The sequence below is a fragment of the Sturnus vulgaris genome, chromosome 2, assembly GCF_052056855.1.
Source record: "Sturnus vulgaris isolate bStuVul1 chromosome 2, bStuVul1.hap1, whole genome shotgun sequence".
Classification (NCBI taxonomy): Eukaryota; Metazoa; Chordata; class Aves; order Passeriformes; family Sturnidae; genus Sturnus; species Sturnus vulgaris.
Genome location: NC_142244.1, coordinates 31,696,149 through 31,715,929, shown reverse-complemented (window position 1 = coordinate 31,715,929; position 19,781 = coordinate 31,696,149). Strand labels below are relative to the sequence as shown.

Below are 19,781 nucleotides of genomic sequence, written 5' to 3'. Positions count from 1 at the left end.
TGTGTTTGTGCCATGCCCTCGCTGTAACCACAGCGTGACAGGGGGAAGCAGGACCCAAACACGCTGCCCCAAGGGGCCCCTAAATAACCAACACCTGCCCTTTGATCAACCTCCGGCTCCCATCTCCACCCACTGCTGGGCAAGCCATCCTCTCTTCCCACAAGCCGACTCCCACCGACCCCTGCAGGATAGGAAGACACAGCCATCCACGCCAGCATTTTGAAACATTTTTAAACGCTTTTATTTACAGTGCTTGTTGAAAACAATATATATATTTATATCTATCATCCTCGTGATGTCTGTGCCATAGAAAATGCTGTGGCTATATTGCCTTTAATTTACAAAAAATGGTCACAAGAAAATCTGAAGGGAAAAAATGGAAATCAAAGTTTGGTCCCCAATTGTTTCTCTCTCGATTTGTTTTAAAAAAGCCTCCAAATTAAAAAAAAAATACACAGCTCAGATGAAATTGATATATATAAAAGCAACCCTTTTCTTCTGAAAAATTCACGAGGGCCAGCTTGCTGTCATGTAAACTTGGAAAAAAAAGAAAAGCTTAAAATAAATCCTGTCTCCGTGTGTCGCTTAATAGAACCATTATTTGCTTGTAATATTCTTTGTCTCTCAGGGTTCAGCAGGAAAGCGGATGAGGAGAGGCCTAGGACTGGGGAACGCACCATGAGATCTGTGCCTGCACCTCCTGGCTCAGGGGGGAGCTCTGGCAGCAGGGCTGGGGAGCAGGAGCTCTCGAGAATCTCATACCAGTGACAAAAACAGGCGGGCAGGTGACAAGGGGACAGGAAGTGCTTTGCCATGTGAAGCGCCTGGCGAGGTTGTGTGCCCAGGAAACCATGAGATTCTTGAGGGAAAAGGAGCACCGATAAGTGGGGCACAATGAAGGGACACAGGGGACGGAGGTAATTTCAGCTGGGGAATGTCATGGACGGGTCAGGTCTTCGGGTGAGGAGGGAACTGCTGTCTTCCCCGTTTGAGAGCATTTCTAATCTTTCCTCATCTGAGATTGTGTGAAGCCAGAGGCTAATGGGCAGTGCAAGCACAGGCTGGAATGGAGGAGGAGAAATGGACGGAACAGGGGAGATGGGAGGGGAGGACTCAAGCTGAAGAACCGTTTTCTGTCTTCTGCCTCTTTGGATCCACTTCATCCTGCATCAGCCATGGCGAGGAAAAAAGAAGGCTTTACCATCAGTCACCACCCCAAGGTACATAATTTCTCCACAAAATTCTTAACTGCTGCTCTTTCCTCCATATGGAAATCTGTTAGGCCCACCCTAAATCCACTCCCCTCTAAAGCACCCTGGAGTGCCTGACACAGCTGTTCTGTTAGTAGTGGTTAAGATGTGGACAGTTCCATTCAAAGGGACACCACACCTATGCTGTTACTTCCAGGAGGTGTAAGAAGCCGAGGCTCACACCACTCCAGACAAGACCCCAGGGCCCACCCTTACAAGTCCATCTCCTGGCCTGAAGCCTAGAAGACACACGTAGCTGAGAAGTCATCACCAAGCACAACCTCCAGCACCTTGACTCTCACTCAGCACCATGACTGCTGGTGGAAGGACCTGGATCCTACATGGAGCATACAGTGATTTACTATCCCCTTGCCACATCAGATTTGTTTACCCATCCACTGCTGAAGCAATGAGACCACAGGCCAATTTGAGATTCTCAGCAGCAGCATCCACATGGACTTAATCAACAAACAGCAAGTAGCCTCATTCCTTCTCCCCACCATTATTCTCACACTACTACTCACCTCTTCCTCCTCTGCAGATCGTTTCTCTGCATGGCCATCCTGCTCTTGCCCATTCTCATCTGCTTCTAAGCACAAACAAGAAAGGAAAATCACAGTTAAACTGAAGCAGCATTTAAGGGAATGTAATCTCACTGTCAAGAGGGCTCAGAGAAGGAATTTCCCTCCATAATCCTCTGTTCCTCTGCAGCCTCCTATTCCTTCAATTTTCCCTACCTTCATCCTCATCACCACCTTCTTCTTCATCCACATCATCAGGATTTTCTTCATCATCCTCATCAGCTCCATTCTCCTCATCCTGAATGAAACAAATTGGTCAGAGCAGAAACTGGTGCGAGGATGACATTTGCACATCCTCTTTGGTACAAGCGCAATTTCCAAAGCTCCAGCCACTTCAGGTGTGCATTGAGTGCATTGTTCCTCCAGCACTGTTATTCCCTCCACCCCTGCTGAACATTCTTCCCAACCAGCCTTCCTTCACAAAGCCAATCCTTCTAGTCCATCCCCAACAACACGAAGCTCCGTGTCTCCCACGAGCTTACATCCTGATGAACTGCTGCCATTCCTCCTAACAACCAAAGCATGTCTGTGATTACAGGCTAATGACTTAGCCGAGGCTCGTGGTACATCTGCTTCCCGATCCCTCCCGACCTCCATCAATCTGTGCGTTTCCTCAGTGTTCCTCCCCCACCTTCTCCAACACATGCTCCTTGTGCACCTCAGGATATCTCAGTGGGCACAGGACCACATCTCCAGTGCCACATTCTCCCACTTGTTCTCAGCCCCATTCCCTTCTCTGACCTTGTGTTCTCCCTGATGGGCTGTGCTGACTATACTAAGTACTTCAAGGCTCATTCTTCACAATTATCCAAGAGTTCATTCTCCCTTTACCTCTGCTGGAGCTCCCCTAGCCAGCCCTCCTTCTTATCTCCCATATTCCCTTCATATTCGTTACCCACAGCGAGCACTAAAACCTCCCCGACGTCGCCAAATCTGTCCCTCAGAAGGGCCTCACCTCTACTATCTCCTTCTTCTTTTCTTTATGGACTGCTTTCTCTTCGACTTTTTCCTTCTTTTCTTTCCTTTCCTATATGTGAAATGAGGTGCAGGGGGAGGGGGGAAAACCAACAACATTCCGGCGGTCAGCGGCAATAAAAGACGGGGATGCCTAAACAAAGGAGGCTTGGAGGAGAGGCGGAATAGCGAGCGAGGAGACATATTAGGCGTTAAATCCGCCCGCCTGACAAAGAAAAACATCAGCGAACGCGCGTCACAGCTACTTTTAGCCCGCACACGCGTGTGGAAACCAGAAGTGGCACGGAAGAGTTTTAATGATTTATTTAAAAAAAAAAAAAAAAAAAAGAGAAGGCAACGTTGCCCGTAGGATCGAGGCGTTTCCGGACCTCTCTCCCCATTCCACCCCTCCCTCCTCTCTTTCCCCCGCCATCCGAGGGCCCGCGCTTTGTGTCCACACAACTTTCCTCCTGCTCCGCCGTGACACCGCTCCTCGCCCCCCCCCTCCCCCCCCGCCCGGGGCCGGCTCCGAGCGGAGCCGAACCCAGCGCGCGCTCGCGCCGCCCGGCCAATGGGGGGCGGGGGCGGGGCGGGGGGCCCCGAGGGCCCTCGCGCCCCCCGCCCCGCCCCCGCCCCCCTATTGGCCGGGCGGCGCGCGAGGGGCCGCGCGCGCCCCCCGCCGCCAGGGCACCTCACGGAGCCCTCGGCCACCCCTTCCCCCGCCGAGCCCGTTCCCTCCCCTCTCGCCGGGAGCGCGGGCGCTTGCGAGGATGGGAAGAGGGAAGCGGATGGGCAGGAAGGTGTCTCACCTTAGCGCTCAGCTCCGCCGGTGCCTCCTCGACGCGTTTTTCCGACATCCTGGCCCCCCGGTTGCGAAGGGAAGAGGCCGGTGGGAACCGTGCGAGGGAAGGAGGGAGGGAGAGAGCGAGGAGGGGTCAGCGGCGGGAGCGCAAAGTCCCCGCGGTCCGTAGGCGGCGGCAAGATCCCGCCCCGGGGGCCAAAGTACCAGGGTCTCCCGCGGTGGGGGGATCCGCCGGGGCAGGGGATTTATACAGCGCCGGTGACGAGAGAAGGAGGGACCTGGGGAGGGAGGAGAGAGGGACGGGAGGCGGAGGAGGGAGGGGAGAGGGACGGGCCGCTAGAACAATGTGCGCTCAGCCGCGGCCGCCCGGCAGCGGGGGCGCACCGCGGGTCCCGGCAAGGCGCCGCACGGCCCAGTCGAGGCCAGCTGAAAGCCCCGCTCCGCACCGAGGTGCTGCGGCTCCGACAGGCAGCGTCAGGGGAGGGGAGCCGAGCCTTCTGCCCGCAGCACACCCGAGGAGCCGCCCGCACAGGCTGGCTGGCTGGCTCTCCAGGAGGAATCTGGGGGAGGCGAGAAGCGACGCTGCGGGGCCGTGTGGGAGGGCAGCGCTGGCGACACGCGGCCTCCTGCCTGGAATTTTCCACTCCAGCTGCCCGCCCTTCCTCCCGCTGGAAGCGCTCCCGTCGGCGGGGCTTCTCCCGCCCCTCCCCTTCTTCCCATCCCACCACCCCCCCCGCCTGCCCGCCCGGCGCCGGGCACTTTTCCCGCGCTCGGCTCGCTGCCGAGGGAGTGGGCGGGGCCTCGGGCAAGGGTGGGAGGTGCTTCGCGGAGGGAGTGGGCGGGGCATCTGGCGGTGGCGGGGGGGCGGAGTAGCGAGCGCATCCCCCGGTCCCCATATAAGGAGGGGCTCGGGCTGGAGCGCCTGATTGGGCCATTCAAATGAGCTCTCTGCCTGGCAACAGGCTTGCCATTGGCTGGCGGCGGCCGGCGCTCCGGGGGCGCGGGGCCGTTTGGTGCAATGCGAGGCGGGAGGGGCCGCTGGCACGTGGGGCGGCGGGAAGGCGCGCGAGGGCGCGGGCGCCACGCCGCTCCCGTGGCTGTGGCGCGGGCATTGTCCCATAGGGCTCGGCTCCTACTCGCCCGGGACCGACCTCCCCCTCTGGGCCACCGGCCGGGCAGCGCACGGCGTGCAACACTGACCCCTGCCGTCCGCTCTCCTCGAACCCGGACTCTGGCAGACACTCTGCCGGTGCCTCCCTCCAGGCTGAGAAGGCTCACCGCCCAACTCCAGTCTCCCTGTAGTCAAAGGTCTTCCCTGCAGAACCGCAGGTGGTTACTCGCAGCTGTAGGGATTTGTTTCTAAAGAAACAGATGTTCCTGTAGCCGCGCTTCAGCCCGTTGTTTATCAGCTTGAGCAGACTGGAATGACTAAATTCCCTTCACCTTTCCTAGAAGGTTTATGCTGTCCCGCTCTTAGTCACAGGCTCATACAAAAGAAAATAGAAAATAGATCTGCATAGATTTGCAGGCCTACGTATATACAGAACTAAGCATGCACACGACCACATATGGAAGTACACGTGTACACATTCTCGCAGGTATTTTGCAAGGTTATTAATCCATCTGGTTGGAAAATGTATTGAGGTACACAAGCCCTTCTTGTCCTTCAGGTACAAACTCAGCCTCTGTGCAAAGTCAGGATTTGGAGCTGGTGCTTTTGAGTTTAATCAAATGTGTCTCAGTTCGAGCATTTAACAGCAAAAGCCATTGGTGTTTGTGGAACAGAGGGCAATGAGTACATATCTCCTGAAGGGAAGTATGAAAGAGATTGGATAAATTATAATCTGTATGACAGGGAGATAGAAGGTCCCCACCTTGTCATCTCGTCTCCTCCACAGTTACAGCTGCTTCTCTCATGATCTGACTAATTGACGTTCTTCCCAGCTACACACAGTGCAGAGGGCCTGCCCCAAAAAACAGTCCTGTAACTCAGACGCACAGATCTAGACTAGTACCAAAATAAACCAAATTATGGAAATGCGTGCACTAATTTTTTTCCCCCTACTGTTTCACAAAACCCATCTGGCCAATTTCTCAGGTCTAGCTGCTATTAGCATTCCAGCCCTGGTTTGGTTCAAGTGCCCCTCCTTCATCCTTCTCTTTTGCAAGAAGAAAATCTTAATTTCTAGATATACATCTAAGAATAGGACCCCCCAAAAAAAACAAACCTAGAGTGGCTGGATGTAGTTCCTTTCTGCTTCTGCTTGTCAGAAGGTGCGTGGCTCATTGCCCTGCTGTTCTCACCAATCCAGGATTTTATCCTTTTCCTTTACACACTCAACTGCTGAAAATACGAAATTACATCGACACGTATCCCTTGGCAAAGACATCCTCACATTAATTCACAAACAGGCCTTGACACAACATCCTAGAGGGGAGAAAGTAAAGGATTATGTTCAGAGATGTTCCCATGCCCCAAGCTCTGTGTTGACACAGACTGCACACCCACCGATGCAAATAGACAAACGCTTGTTTGTGCAAGGGGAGCTTGTTTCCAGCAACCTGTGGGATGGAGCTGTTGGGTCAGCACTACAAACTGGCATGGCAGCAGCGACCTCTCCTTTCCTCCTCAGCACTTGCAGTGTGCAACCTCACATTGTCACTCCCACGCTACCTTCCACATCCCCTTTGCAATTTTTACCTCATTGGCTGCTTCTTGGCATTTGTCTCCTACCTGTTTTCTTGGCAGCACTCTTCCCATGGCCCTCTCCCTGCTTCTCTTTGTGACATCCTGTATTTTATGTACAAAATTCATCTCACATCCCCTCCTTTGTGTTTCATATGTCCCATTTTGCCCTGCATGATTGTATCAGCTATGCTTTTCCCCCTCAAATCCAACGTGAAACTCTTCTTCATTCCTTATGACCTGCCTGTTTCTGCATTCCGACTCTTCTTGCCCTTTGGATACCGGTGGTGAGATTCCCTTGGCTTCTAGTGTGCAGCTGCTTCCCTCAAGCCCTGAGGGTATCCATTGACTTTCTCACCTAGCTCTTCCCTGTGACTTCTGCTCCTCCACCTGATCTGTGCCACTCTGCATTTCGCCTGCCAGATCGATCTGCAGCTTTTCTCTGCTCCTCTCTCCCATCTGTGCTTTCCCCTTTGTTGCAAAAGCAAGTACACTCATTGTGCGCTCTGCAGATGCCAGTCCCTGCTCAGTATGTTCTGTAGTCTTTGTCTGTAGTTGCTTTACCAACTCAGCAGAATATATTCCATCCTTTTCGGGGACTTATGTCTTTACACAAAATGAGAGCGGTGCAGAAGTTGCATGACAGATCACTGTGTGGAACAGACACTGTCCATGTCTGCCTGCAGCCCAGACAACAATGAGAATGTCATTTTCTCTGTACAGTGTCACAATTTTGGTGCTGTACCGTTTGTGCTTGGTGTTTATATAGGTGTGTGCATGTGTTTAGGTGCAGTACATACCTGTTTGTGTACGGACGGGATGTTTTCCCTCTGTAACATACTGTTACTTTTGTGACTGTAGAAAGGTATGGTACTTTTCTACTGAGGCGTGCGTTGAGCTTGCAGGCATGTGCCATCGTACATGAGCACGTGGTTGAGATGTGTTTGGGCTTTCATGCGTGGTATCTATTCTTCTGCTCCCAGCAAATGCAGGGTGAATACACCTAAAAGCAATTATTTATGCATTTTGGTCTATTACCTTGCTAGTCATGCCACCGTGTTCTGATGGGGGACAGAGGGGACGGTGACTTTTGTGTTTATTTTAAAGGCTGAACTAAATAACTATGAGCCATTTTCTGAGCAAAAGCAAAACACAATAACTGGGTATTTTAAGAATTATATTTGCTGAGCTAACTCCTAAGTGGTTCCAAACCTCTTCCAAACTGTTTGCTGAATAACAAAAGAGCAGAAGGATGTGTATTTGCATTAAATTTTCTTAGATTTACATAAATCCAGAAACAGAGAATATCTGTCCTTTCACTTACAGCAAAATTAGCAAAATCTCAATATGCAGAGGGAATACGTTTGAATGCATTTATATATTTAATCCACGGTGTTCATCATTCTGTACTGTGTCCATTAAAAATCTCAGCAGATAATCCGCTTTGTTCTTCTTTCACAATGCTTATACTGAAGTTAAGAGGAAATACCCAAGAATTCAACCACTGGCCAACTTTGCATTGGGAAATGGCTTCCTGAGAGGCAGCATATTGAAATAAGCCCTGGAGGAGGGCTGTGGAGCAGGGTAGGTAACACAAGGAGAGGAAGCAAGAGGAGTAGAAGGGAATGACGAGGGGTGACATAGCCTGTCAGAAGACTGGAAAGGGGAGGGATGTTTTCAATCGTGATTTTTTGTGAGCCTCTCTTTGCTAACGCAGCACAGATGGAGGTCGTGGTTCTCACTTACAGTGTGACAGACACACTCTTAACACGAGCAAAATATTCTGAAAGTAATCGCTGCCACACAACACAAACTGCAGCCACCACAAGCTGCTTGTAGCATCCCAAATATGAATTGTCACATTTGAGGATCAAATCAGAGCTGTCCTTCACTCGGAGTGCCCTTCATCTGAGGTCACAGTTAGTTGTTGGGTGAGGATTACGTAAGAGGCACAGATGAAGGGAACCAATGAGGAAATGGCTGTGGTAGCTCTGACTTTTCTGGTAACGAGGATTTCTTTGTCTTCCAGGCATCCACAGGGGCCCTGGAACATTCGGACGCGTTACGAAGCTGTTTCTGCCTTCCTGGCCCAAATGTTCAGTCCATGCCAGCAGCAGGTAGCAAGGCATGGTTTCTCACCGTGCCCTTTATTTACCTTCACCACGTGATGCTCAGTTTGCTTTCCCCGTGCCGTGCCGAGCCGTGCCGTGCCGTGCCGGCGCCGCGGATGCCGGGGGGCCGCGGGCAGCAGCCGGCGGCAGCAGCGGCGAGGCGGTGCCGAGAGCAGCAGCGCCGTTCATCGCCGTTCATCGCTCTGCGTTCTGCCCTTCGCTCACCTCCTCCGGGCCGCCTGCTGAGTGCCTTCTCCCTCCCCTTCCCCCCCGTTCCCCGCCGCCCCCAGCACAACCCGGGCAGCTCAGTAAAAAAAGGAAAAAGAAAAGAAAAAGAAAAAGGAAATGGAGAAACATAATGGTTTTTATTCATGGTGAAAAGAGAAGCGGCCTGAATAGAGAGTGTGAGAGGAGCAAGATGGGAGCCTTGCTTTTCATTCACAGCCCCACGTCGCTCGTTATTATGACCCAGCAAAGGGCCATCCCCTTGGAGCACGTCGGGCATAACGCAGTGAATGCTGTGCAGAAACCTCTCCTATGAATACTGCAGCAACAGATCCTGCATTCCTCAGAACTGTAGCCTTGTCCACATTCCACAAAAAGGTTGCCGTTCCAATTCCTCCTTCCAGGATTTAACGCAGCATTTGCCACCAACATGACTCTCTGCAAGCAAGGCTCCCTCAAGGTTTGCTGAACTGGCAATGGCCCCGGAAATGCAGCCTTTGGTAAGGTGTCCATCAGGTGCAAGGACTGCCTGTAAGGCTGCAGAAATACCAGGGAGAGCCACAGCCTCAGCCCCCAGTCTCACAAGCTCAGCCCTTGGGTTGCACTTGCAGAGGAGCAGCATTAAGAACAGATAAAGCAAAGCAGTGTTTGTTCCAGACTCTTTTCTATTCCTTTCTCTTCTGTGTTTGAAGGCAGCAATGCCTGACTTATAATTTGGAAAACCTGAGAGAGCCCTACCATCTCTGGGACATTGCAGGTGTGGGAGGATCATTAGTATCAAAGGGACAGCAATTTATTTTATCCCAGTCTGGGGTAAAGAAGAACGTAAAAAAGAAAAAAACTCAAAGAGATGTTTACATTTCTGCCCTAGAAGCTCTTTACCTCCCTTTGCATCCTGATACTTGAGGTCAACTCCACACTCCAATCAAACACCAAGAGAGCCTCAAAGCAAAAGGAAAACACACCAGACAGGAAAGAAAGGCTTTCCAGACTGGAGGTCTCTGAAGGATGATTCAGGTTTGCAGAAGCAGCATCAGAGAGGCTGAGGCAGCGCCAACAAGGGCTTTGTGTGAACTTCAGAGATGAGCTCTGAGCTGGTGACAGGAGGCTGTTTCAGCAGCTCACTTATGAACAATCTCCCTCTGGGAGGTTTGGCCTTGCTTAGCTCATGCCCTGCCCATAGAACTTGTGTCCACCTCATGATCCTGCACCATTGTGCTGTCAACAGTTCCTCTAATGTGGATGTTTTTGTTTCAGCCTCTGCAGAATGCAATTACTGTGTACAGAAGGGACTTCTGAAGAGCCTTCTGCATACACAGAGGCACGGGCCTCCCATGAGAGGTCTTCTTTCTCAATACCAAGCAGTTTTGAGATTGCTGTAGCAGGAAGTATTGCCAAGTCGTCTATGTATTCCACACATGAAGCATGCTTCTGGGCCATTTTCCTCCGTCAGACTCTGAAATCCAAGGACAAGGCTCCTGCCACAACTCAGGAGCTCGATTTCTCAACTACTTCTTGCAACCTGCTATTTCCAGTCCTCTGGCACAGGTTCAGTCTGGCTCATGCACATGGTGGGCCGGATGCAACAGAAGCGCCACTGAGGAAGCGTGCCTTGGGCTGGAGCTGGGATGAGTCAGTCTGCTCCCTTCCCTGTAATCTAGTGGAGCTGACTGTAGCTGAAGGCAACCAGCATTCCCCAGAGATGGTGACAGAGGTGTCATCCCCGTGCTTTCTGGAGATTCCCCACCACTGCTGTAGGTGCACACAAGTACCTACGCTTCGCCTGTGATTCCCAGTGACTATCCAGGATCAGGGACGACCCACAGCTGGCTTACAAAGTATCCTCCTTGCTTTTGCCAGCAGAGCCCTGCATGCACACGCTGTCCATGTGCTCAGCACAGACAGGCAGCTCTGAGGGTGCCTCCTACATGCCCATGCCGTGCGGGAAGCCTGGCGTAAGTGCTGCCTCTGCAGTGGCCAGGCATGGCTGTGGACTCTGTTCGGGAACCAACTGGCTGCGAGCCACAGGGGTTACCACAGACTCACAAAATATTCTGATTTGGAAGGGACCCATCATGATCATCGAGTCCAGTTCCTGGCCCTGCACAGCACCATTAGCAAGAGTCACACCACGTGCCTGAGAGTATTGTCCAAACACATTTTCAACTCTGTCAGGCTTGGTGCTGTGGCTACTTTCCTGGGCCTGTTCCAATGTGCAGCTGCTCCCTGGGTGAAAAACCTTTTCCGATAGACAGCCTAGACTTCCCCTGACACAGGTTCAGGCCGTTCCCGTGGGTCCTGTCCCTGGTCTGCAGAGAGCAGGGATCAGCGCCTGTCCCCGCGCTGCCCCTGGTGAGGAGGCTGTGTGGGGCGATGGGGCCTGCCCGGTCCTTCTGCGATCACGGCATCCTCCCGTTGCCTCCCCCGTTCCCTCTCCCGGGCCGCCTGGCGGGAGGTGCCGGCCCGCGGGGGCGCCAGGGAGCGCTGTGCCGCGCGGCCCCGCCTCGCCGGCGCCCTCCCGCGGGGCGGCAGCGCATGCGCGGCGCGGGCGGGGCGGAGGCAGCGCGGTGCGGGGCGCGATGGGCGCGGAGGCGTGAGCGGCCCGGGTCCTCGGGCTGCGCCGAACCGGGACCGCCGACACCGGCAGGCACGGCCGGGTGGGGGCTGGGCCGCGGCGGGCGCCGGGACCGGGGACGGGGGGGAAGCGCTGCCATCACCTGCCCGGGCTGGCGGGGGGGGGCCGGTTCCGCCGCTCCGCCCCTCCCCGCCCTCAACCCCGGCTGCGCTCACCGCCCTCTCCCCTCCGCAGAGCCGCCCCCGAGCGAGGGAAGCATGTTCCGGCTGATGCGGGATGGCGAGCCGGAGGACCCCATGTTTGCCATGTGAGTCGGGGTGGGCATCCTGCCGGGGGATCGGCGGCAGGGAGAGGGGGAAGGAGGGAGGGCTGCGGCAGGCACCGTCCCCGGGGAGGAGTGCGCTGCCCCCGCGTCTAAGCGGGCGGGCAGAGGCCGGCGGGGCCCGGGGAGCGCCGCTGCAGCGCGGCCGGCCAGGGACAAACACAAACATCCGCCCGAGGGGCAGCGCGGCGAATAACAGGGATCGCGTCGGTCTCGTTCCTGCGATATTGGAGCGTAGTCTTGGAGGAAAGCGTAATAAAGTAGGCCAAAAGGCATCGCAGCTGTCTGAGAGGAAGAGGGCTGGAATAACTAATCTCTTTTTTTGCGCAAGGATTTTTTTTTTTTTTTATGCAAAGTAGGGTAGCAGTTGAGATAGATAAAATCTGCTGCTCTGTCCAGTGTTTGTTGCTGTTCTGCACAGGAAGTCATTAATGGAGCTGGAGAAGGCTGCTGAAGCAGTTGTCAAGTTGTGAGCAACAAAGTAAAGAGAAGACAACGAGTAGTTTTGAAACACGAGTATTAAAATCTAACAAAGCTCCCTGGGATTCCTTTCACTGAATGTTTTTGTTTCCGTCCTCAGTACAGAAATTGGATGTTATTGATAAATTTTGGCAGTGACACCAAGTTAGCAGCCCTTGCCAAAGTGGATAAGGAATAGACTGTAATACAGGAAGAATTTGATTATGTCAAACAAAACATTACTAGAAATTTGGTGAAATTTATGCATGTAGAAGAATAGTCCGGTTTTTGCTTATGAAATCAGTAGTAAGCAAGAATTTTATCAGCTGTGAGCAAATTAGCAGGAGAGGAGACCTTGAAGTCCCAGTTAGTCACCGAATGACAGTGTGTTCTCATTAACATGGCAGGTATGAGTCTAACTTTTATTATGGGAAGCATTTCCAGTAGAGACAGAAAAGTATTGGTTTGTAGTGGGTACTTCTGTGATCTCAGAAACAGTTTATGCTATAGAGGTCATTAATGCTCAAGAGGGATAATTGTGGACTATAAGATGTGCAGGAAAAAAGCTATGGTATTTCCCAGAAGTTTCTTACTGTGCCCACTGTATTCCGTGACTGTTTATCCTTACCCTCCTTTTCCTCCTCTTGCTTCACCAACATGCGTGAATGCATGCAGACCTCAAAGTGGAGGCTGCAAAAGAAGGAAAAACCAGTTAGGGATCCCAGTTATTTTTCCCTTTCTCCCTCAAATCTGGAAAAGCTATATGTGGTCTCAATCCCTGGGGGGCCCCGGGATGTCAGACCGTGCAGTCCATTCTGGAGGTTCCAGTCTTGCATTTCACTGTTTGTGTCTGTGTATATGGAGGAGTGAGAAGATGATGTGTAGAATCTCCTGCTCCCTGGTGCCATTAAGTGTAGCCCTCACTTTGCAGCCAGGAAGGTCTTCGTGCACCTCCCTACAAAAGATTTTAGAGTAGTGAGGTTCTGAAGTGGCCTTGGCCATACTTGGCCAAGCTCCAGAGCAGTACTGGAAGCAGAACACCAACCTACTTCTGAGCAGACAGAAATTAGTACCTGAGAGGGGTTCTGTGGTATGAAACCTTCTATCACAAGAAATGTGACCCAGAGGCCCCTTCCAGCCCCAGTAATCACCGTAGTGAACACAGAATTCTCAGGATTCAGAATTTTCGGATTGGAAATGAATGCACAGTTGTGTAAGAAAAACTCAGAGATGGGAGGGGTGGATTATATGGGGCTTTGTCCTCACCATTGCTCTCTCCACCTCTCCAAAAGGGATCCTTTTGCCATCCACCGGCAGCACATGAACCGCATGCTGTCTGGGAGTTTTGGGTTCGGGCCACTCCTTGGCATCACGGATGGGACCACACCTGGGGCTCGCCAGGCTGGCCGCAGGATGCAGGTAACAGAGGGGCTGAGTACAGGCTGGAATTTCTCAAACTGCCCTGTCAGATTCTGTCTCCCACCCTTCCTGGGTTGGGCACCTCCCTCACCTCCACACAGGTGGCGGGTGCAGAATAAATCTCTTAGGTAGTGGTGTTCTGGTCCTTCTCTTTATTCCATCTGTATTAAGATGTTGAATGCAACTGCGTTCTAGGTTGGACGGGAGGAAGGAAATAAACGTGTTGTTTCTAAAGGATGTGAATTCATGTCACAGGGAGAAATGTAGGAGCATCACCTCATGTCTGGTTTGTTACGGGTGACGTGGCTTGAAACCCCAGGAATCCGTGGGGCCCTTTCTTGATCTGTTTGTAGAGCCTGAGTGTTCCCAGTTCTGTTTCTGAGAAGGATTAGCATGTTCTGATGAGGATCTAGTGTTTGGCTGTGGAAAAGTCATTCTCTGTTCTGCTTTTCTGTTCTCCTGGCAGGCGGGAGCTGTTTCACCCTTTGGGATGCTCGGCATGGTAAGTTTTCTGTTTTTCTGGGTCAGATTAGAGGCTTTCCAAGTAGTGGCTCCATACTGAGATTCATCAGCACTGCCTGCAACCAGTGCTAAAATGTAGCCATCTGTGAGCATGACCAGTTATCCTACCAGGCAGGAAGGATGGGAATGTCTGAGGAGACCAGGATGAGCTTTAGATTTATAGTAAGTGGAATAGGGAAGAGGGTATTGAACTGAAACTGGAAGCATCTGGTTTCTCTTGGACCTCTCATTGAGTTGCTTTATGACTTCAGGCCTTTACCTTGTTTCCCCTCTAATGTTATAATCCTGTCCATGAGCTGTTTTTGAAGAGGGAGTCTAACCCTGTGTCTATGGGGAAGTTGTATTTGCACCTTGACCAGAGAAAAGCCATAAAGCTGTTATAGCACAATATTTCATGGGAATTGGGACAGTTAATATCTGGGAAGAGCAGGTAGTCCCTTAATAACCTCATATGTCTGAAAAGAAGCTGCAGGTCTGGAGGTAATGGAGGAACTGTGAGGATGCAAGGAAACGACTTGGCCATCAGTAGGCAGAGGGGATTATTGCACCTCCTGTGCCAGTGGTGGTGGCTGGAGAAGCTGGCAAAATACCTCAGGTAAACAGGGCTGGAATGAGAATGGCTGTGTGTACGTGAGAACACCACGCTCGGAGCGTGCCAATCTCCATCTCCCACCAAAATAATACACTGGAAATAGGTTATTCCAGATCCAGCAGGACTTTAACTGTCTTGCTCTGCAGAATTGCTTCAATGAAAGAGACTTTAGCGTCCTGGAATTTTTTGTAGCTCAGAGGAGGATTAATAAGACTACAAACACATAGACTTCAAAGCATAATAGCGTTGCATGTGAGTACTGCTCTGGAAATGAGAGCAAGAGGCTACTCGAGGAAACAAAAAAAAAAAGAAATCAGCAAGTTTGAACTGACATTGTAATTTTGTTTACATATTGCACAATTAACTTGTGAGACCTGCTGGCCCAGAGTGTTACTGCAGCATTCAGGTTTACAGGATGGAAAACCAGGTGTTTGTAGGGGAAAATAAGCAAATCTGTTGTTATGCTAGAAGAAAAACAGTCAGTGGAAACTTTCTTAAGATCGCTGTTTGTGCACATGTTGAGATTTTTTCTCCTAATTTTTCTGAGTCCCTAGGCTCACAAACCCCAGGGCATCAGCAGTTGGATCCAAACTAAAAGAACAGCCTTTTCCAGAACATTGGCCAATGCAACTTGAGAGACTGGAGAGAACAGCAACCACAAATTCTGGGGATTTTTTTTCTGCGCTACTGAAAGAACGTGAAAAAAATCAAGGTTCTTCTTAGGCAGCAGGTTTTTTTGCAGACAGTTTGTTGTTGTTTCCTCATGTTTCTCCCCAGAGTGACTTCTTTTGTGTTCTCTTTTCCTTTTTATCAGGCAGGTGGCTTTATAGATATGTTTGGGATGATGAATGACATGATTGGAAACATGGTAAGAGCCCTCTGTGAACCATTCTGTATTGAGGGGAGTGCCGAGGGTGCTTCTGCCATCCCTCTAATGTCTCTTACTGTGCTATTTGGGATGGACTGAGCCACACCTGCCAAGGTGGCAGAGGCTGTAAGCTTTGCTTCATTGCTGGGAGACAGTGACAGAGCTTGTTACTGAGTGCAGGGAGAGGAGAGGGGTGGGGAAGGAAGTGCGGGGGTGGACTTGTTTAACAAGAAATAAGTATTAATTTAACAGGAAGATGTATTCTCCAGAAAGATGGACCCATGGGGATTATATTCTTCCTATTGTGCTTCTTCTTATTTCATTGTATAGAGAGAATTAAATGCCATCTCTTCTTCCCTCCCATCCCTTCTTTCCACCATTCCCCATTCCTTCTTGCAGGAGCATATGACAAGTGGTGCTAACTGCCAGACATTTACCTCCTCAACTGTCATCTCTTATTCCAACCTGGGTGATGGGCCCAAAGTCTATCAGGAGACCTCAGAGATGCGTTCAGCACCTGGTGGGGTAAGGAGGAGGCTGCTGGCTTTGCTGTGAGAGAGTGGGCTTCGTTTGGTGGCTTTGTGGGTGGCCACCTACAGCACTTCGGCTTCGCAGTCAGCTGCAGTTCGAGGAGCACATTGTGCTCTTGTGACTCACTGAACCGTGTCAAGGGCCCCTGGGAGGAAATGGGAAGTGCTGGCAGTGGAGAATCCATTCTTCCCTCTTTGTAGCATTGCATCTGACATCCTGGCAGTGGTGGCAGTGCAAATTGGCTGAAATACTGGAGGCGGGAATCAGAGTGCCATAGGGGGCTGGGAGAAGGAGTGGAAATGTTGATTCCACGTGGGATTCTGCCCCCAGATCCGTGAGACAAGACGAACCGTAAGGGACTCGGACAGTGGCTTGGAACAGATGTCGATTGGGCACCACATCAGGGAGAGGGCCCACATCATGCAGCGGTCCCGGAACCATCGCACAGGTGACCAGGAGGAGAGGCAGGACTACATCAACATGGATGAAAGTGAGTAGCGCCTGTGCCCTCCTCCCAGCAAAGCCAGGTGCCCCTTTCCCACCTGCTCCTCCCCACCTGAGCTGCTTGTCTCCCTGCACAGGTGACGCAGCCGCATTTGACGACGAGTGGCGGCGAGAGACGTCCCGGTTTCGGACGCAGCGGGGCCTGGAGTACCGGCGTCACGAAGGCAGCACTGGCCGGCGGGCCGAAGGAGCTCGTCTCGCCATCCAGGGCCCTGAGGATTCCCCTTCCAGACAGTCCCGCCGGTATGACTGGTGAACTCGGAGCAGACCTGAGGGGGGTGCAGTGAGGTCACCCCCAAATTTACCTACATGCTCTTGTAAGTCTTAACAAGTTCCTTCCTTGTCTTCTGCTGTGTAGTTGCCTTTTAGCCATAGGGTTTGTTTTTTTTTCCTTTTCACTAATCTCACATTATTTTGAAGTTTCAGTTGCAAAGGGGTTTTCCCATTCTGAGAGAGCAGGTGTGAATTTTGAGAAAATGCTGGGCTGAACAGGAAGATGGAAGCAGTTTAAGTTAGCTTTGTCATGAACAAAAGACATATGGTGTCAGCCTTAATTGATGGCTAAAATAGTATGACGTGATGTAGGACTGCAGGCTGTGGAGTGTTTATATTGTCATTGCATTGAACTTGGAGACCATTTGCTGTCCATCCAGTTTGAAATATAAGTAAGCGCTGGTGTCTACTGTCCTGTGCTTTGAATAGGGCTCACTAGGATGTGATCTAGTGCTTGAAAAGGGACATTTTCCCCTTTTTTCAATGTCTAGATATCAGGTTTAAACATGTCTTTATCTGTCTTCTGCTTTCTAGGCACCACTTACTCTTTTTATATCCTCTGTTTCCTTTCCTCCCAGGTACAGACAGTGAAACTCTGAAGCCCCTTCAAAGCACCATTTGGACCCTCCTCAAATTTAGTATTAACCTCCCTCCCACTTAAGAATTAAAACAAAGCAACTAATCTTCTTCATTGCTCTTTTTCACCCCATTTGGGTGCTGCAGTGGGGCATGGGGAATCTCACTGATGTGCAAGGAACACATTAATTGCCCATTCCCTCTCTGCTGTCCCTTGGCTCTGTTTCTGCCAGTAGTGCTGGGCATGAGGAGCTTCCACCTTGCCTCTACCATCCTTTCCACTCTTTCTGTGCTGGGTTGGGCTGGTTCTGAAGTTTGTGTTTAGTCCCCTGTGAAAGGAATATGAGGGAATTCTGCTAGAACCCCCTGTCAGTCCCCTCACCGGGACGGAGACTTTGATTCCCCTGCTGCTCCTTGGTGCATCTGTGGAGAAATAGAAGGATATGTGCATTGGAGAAGGGAGGAGCAGAACAAAAGCTGGATCAGCCTGTGGGCCCCCCGACCCCTCTTCAATCAGTTCCCCCACTTTTTTAATTTGTGAAACTTGTAACTAGATGTTTACTGAATAAAGAAACAAACTGTAAAGAATTGGTGGATCAGTCTTTACCTTCAGCTGACCTAATTGTGCCTGCTATGGAATTAAGTAACCTCTTTCACATCCTTGGAAAATTGCTGAGAAGCTTGGTGTTAGATTCTAAGGCTTTGTTTTCTTACAGAAAATAGCCTAATAGCCTTCCCATGTAGTCACAGAGCGAGATGATGGTCAACATGAAAATTGTGAAAGAAGACCCAAGAACTCACCATTTGCAAAAAATTCTCTCTAATTGCTGTAGTTTTGCTGTGCACTCAAGGGAAATTGGTTGGTCTTTCTTGCTGCCTGGTCAGCTGTGCAGCCCTGAATTAGGCCTCTGGGATTCCTGCACAGAAAGGGAATACTTCCATTATTTTCTTATTATATCATTGCAGCCATGGCTGACATTATGAATGACCTTTTCTTAACTTGTTCAGTATTAGGTGAAAATTGAGAGGCATTAGGAATATAGGACCAGGGAAGATCTCCTGGATTCTTGGCCCGTTTCATGCTCTGGCACACACCCTTACACAAACTTTTTCATCAGTCTATTTGGAACAGAAGGCAGAAAATCAATGCATGACTTACACTTGGAAGTGGTGTGCTGGGATCTTGCGGTGTATCATTCTGCTGTACGTGTGGGCACTAACAGAGAGACACACCTTGCTGGGGACTGACTGTCCTGCCCTGAAAAAAGGATGCAGCATCCACCCTCTGGAAGCTCAGGGCAGAGTTTGCATGTGTTCCACCCTTCAAGGAAGTGCAGAACAGAGCCGTGGCTGGTGGCAAGCTCTGTCCCCACTTCCCTGTGCTGTTTTGTCCCATGGCAAACCCCAGTAGGAGTCATAGAATAGTTAGGTTTGGAAGGGACTTCAAAGAGAGCAGCTGGCTGCCCCTGGCAGTGGAGTGATTTTCTGGAGGTGTCATAGTCAAGGCAAGCCCTGAAGAGAGCAAGGCTGAAGGAGGAGCAACACAGAAAAAGTCGGGGCTTGGGAGAGGTTTTGTGGAAGTCATCTTTGGGTTGCCAGACTGTGAAAGAAGGGACTGCAACAGCAGCAGCCCTCTGCATCTTGCCCCAGTGCAAGATGTGGCACTTGGTGCTTTGATCCATTGAAGAAGCAGCTGAGCTCAGAAAGGTGAGCACTGCATGGAGATGGTGGCAGTAATCAGCTGCCTGGTCCTGGCCAGGTTTTGAGGCAATGTCTGAGATGAAGAACAGGGAGGAAGGTGTTGGTGGTGGGGATTAACAGTGACCTTTGATCGTGAGGATCCATTCCTCTTTGGGCGTGGATTTCCTAATCTTGGTCTAATCCCAAATCCTTTTACCTGGATTCAGTCTTTGCTCCCTGTTGGGTGCTGTCCTGCTTATGGATTTAGGTAGGACCCTTGCATGGTCTTCTACTGTGCAGTGGGAGGGTGATTGACCTGGCTGCCTGAGCCTTGCTAACTGCTCTACAGTCATTCCCGAGGTCTCAGCCTTCTCCAGGGGCAGCAAGGCATTGGTGATATAGGAACAGGGAAAAAGAAGGGCAGTGAGAGGAGAACTTTGTGTTAAGACAGGAGCCCAGGAGAGAGTTTTAGAGATCCCAAACCAGGAAGTAGGGGAAGTAAATTGAGAGGGCAACCCTTTTGCTTGTCCCAGGCTGACATGGTACTTGAACTTCTGACTTCAGAAAGCAGGAGGGTTTTTTCCAAAGAAGGGAACACTCCTACCTGAGGTTAATTTTTTCCTATTAGTTACAGTTTCAAGTGAAATGGTTTCCTTTAAAAGCAATCTACCTCCTGTATCAGGGCATGGGAAAGGCTAGGATGAAACTTGTCCATTTCTGAAATGTCTCTGACAGCTGTGCCAGCAAGATGGAGAAAGAGAAGGCTGGATGTTAACATGAAAATCAAACAGTATTTATTTCAGATGGGCAGGGCATGGTTCCAAGTCATCCTTATCCATCCGAGGGAGACA

The 19,781-nt window shown here is 51.0% G+C and overlaps 2 protein-coding genes across 3 annotated transcripts; one reads left to right on the top strand and one right to left on the bottom strand.

Moving 5' to 3' along the window:
* Positions 1-217: 217 nt before the first annotated feature.
* Positions 218-4,287, bottom strand: PTMS (parathymosin). Its single transcript, XM_014884218.2, has 5 exons — positions 3,595-4,287; positions 2,787-2,858; positions 1,988-2,069; positions 1,775-1,839; positions 218-1,164 (listed from the first exon to the last, which is right to left on the bottom strand). Exons 1-5 carry the CDS (start codon positions 3,640-3,642, stop codon positions 1,114-1,116), a joined length of 318 nt encoding a protein of 105 aa, XP_014739704.1. The 5' UTR covers positions 3,643-4,287; the 3' UTR covers positions 218-1,113.
* Positions 4,288-7,753: 3,466 nt separating this feature from the next.
* On the top strand, positions 7,754-17,838 carry MLF2 (myeloid leukemia factor 2). Of its 2 annotated transcripts, XM_088159079.1 has the most exons (10): positions 7,754-7,857; positions 8,303-8,390; positions 11,419-11,491; positions 13,258-13,384; positions 13,851-13,886; positions 15,313-15,366; positions 15,766-15,891; positions 16,228-16,387; positions 16,479-16,718; positions 17,253-17,838. In XM_088159079.1, the coding sequence occupies exons 2-9, from the start codon at positions 8,378-8,380 to the stop codon at positions 16,655-16,657; spliced, it is 768 nt and encodes a 255-aa protein (XP_088015205.1). In that variant the 5' UTR covers positions 7,754-7,857; positions 8,303-8,377; the 3' UTR covers positions 16,658-16,718; positions 17,253-17,838. The 2 variants fall into 2 exon arrangements, with proteins under 2 accessions (XP_088015205.1, XP_014739703.2); XM_014884217.2 differs by lacking the exons at positions 7,754-7,857; positions 8,303-8,390 and adding an exon at positions 11,122-11,256.
* The last annotated feature ends 1,943 nt before the right edge of the window (positions 17,839-19,781 follow it).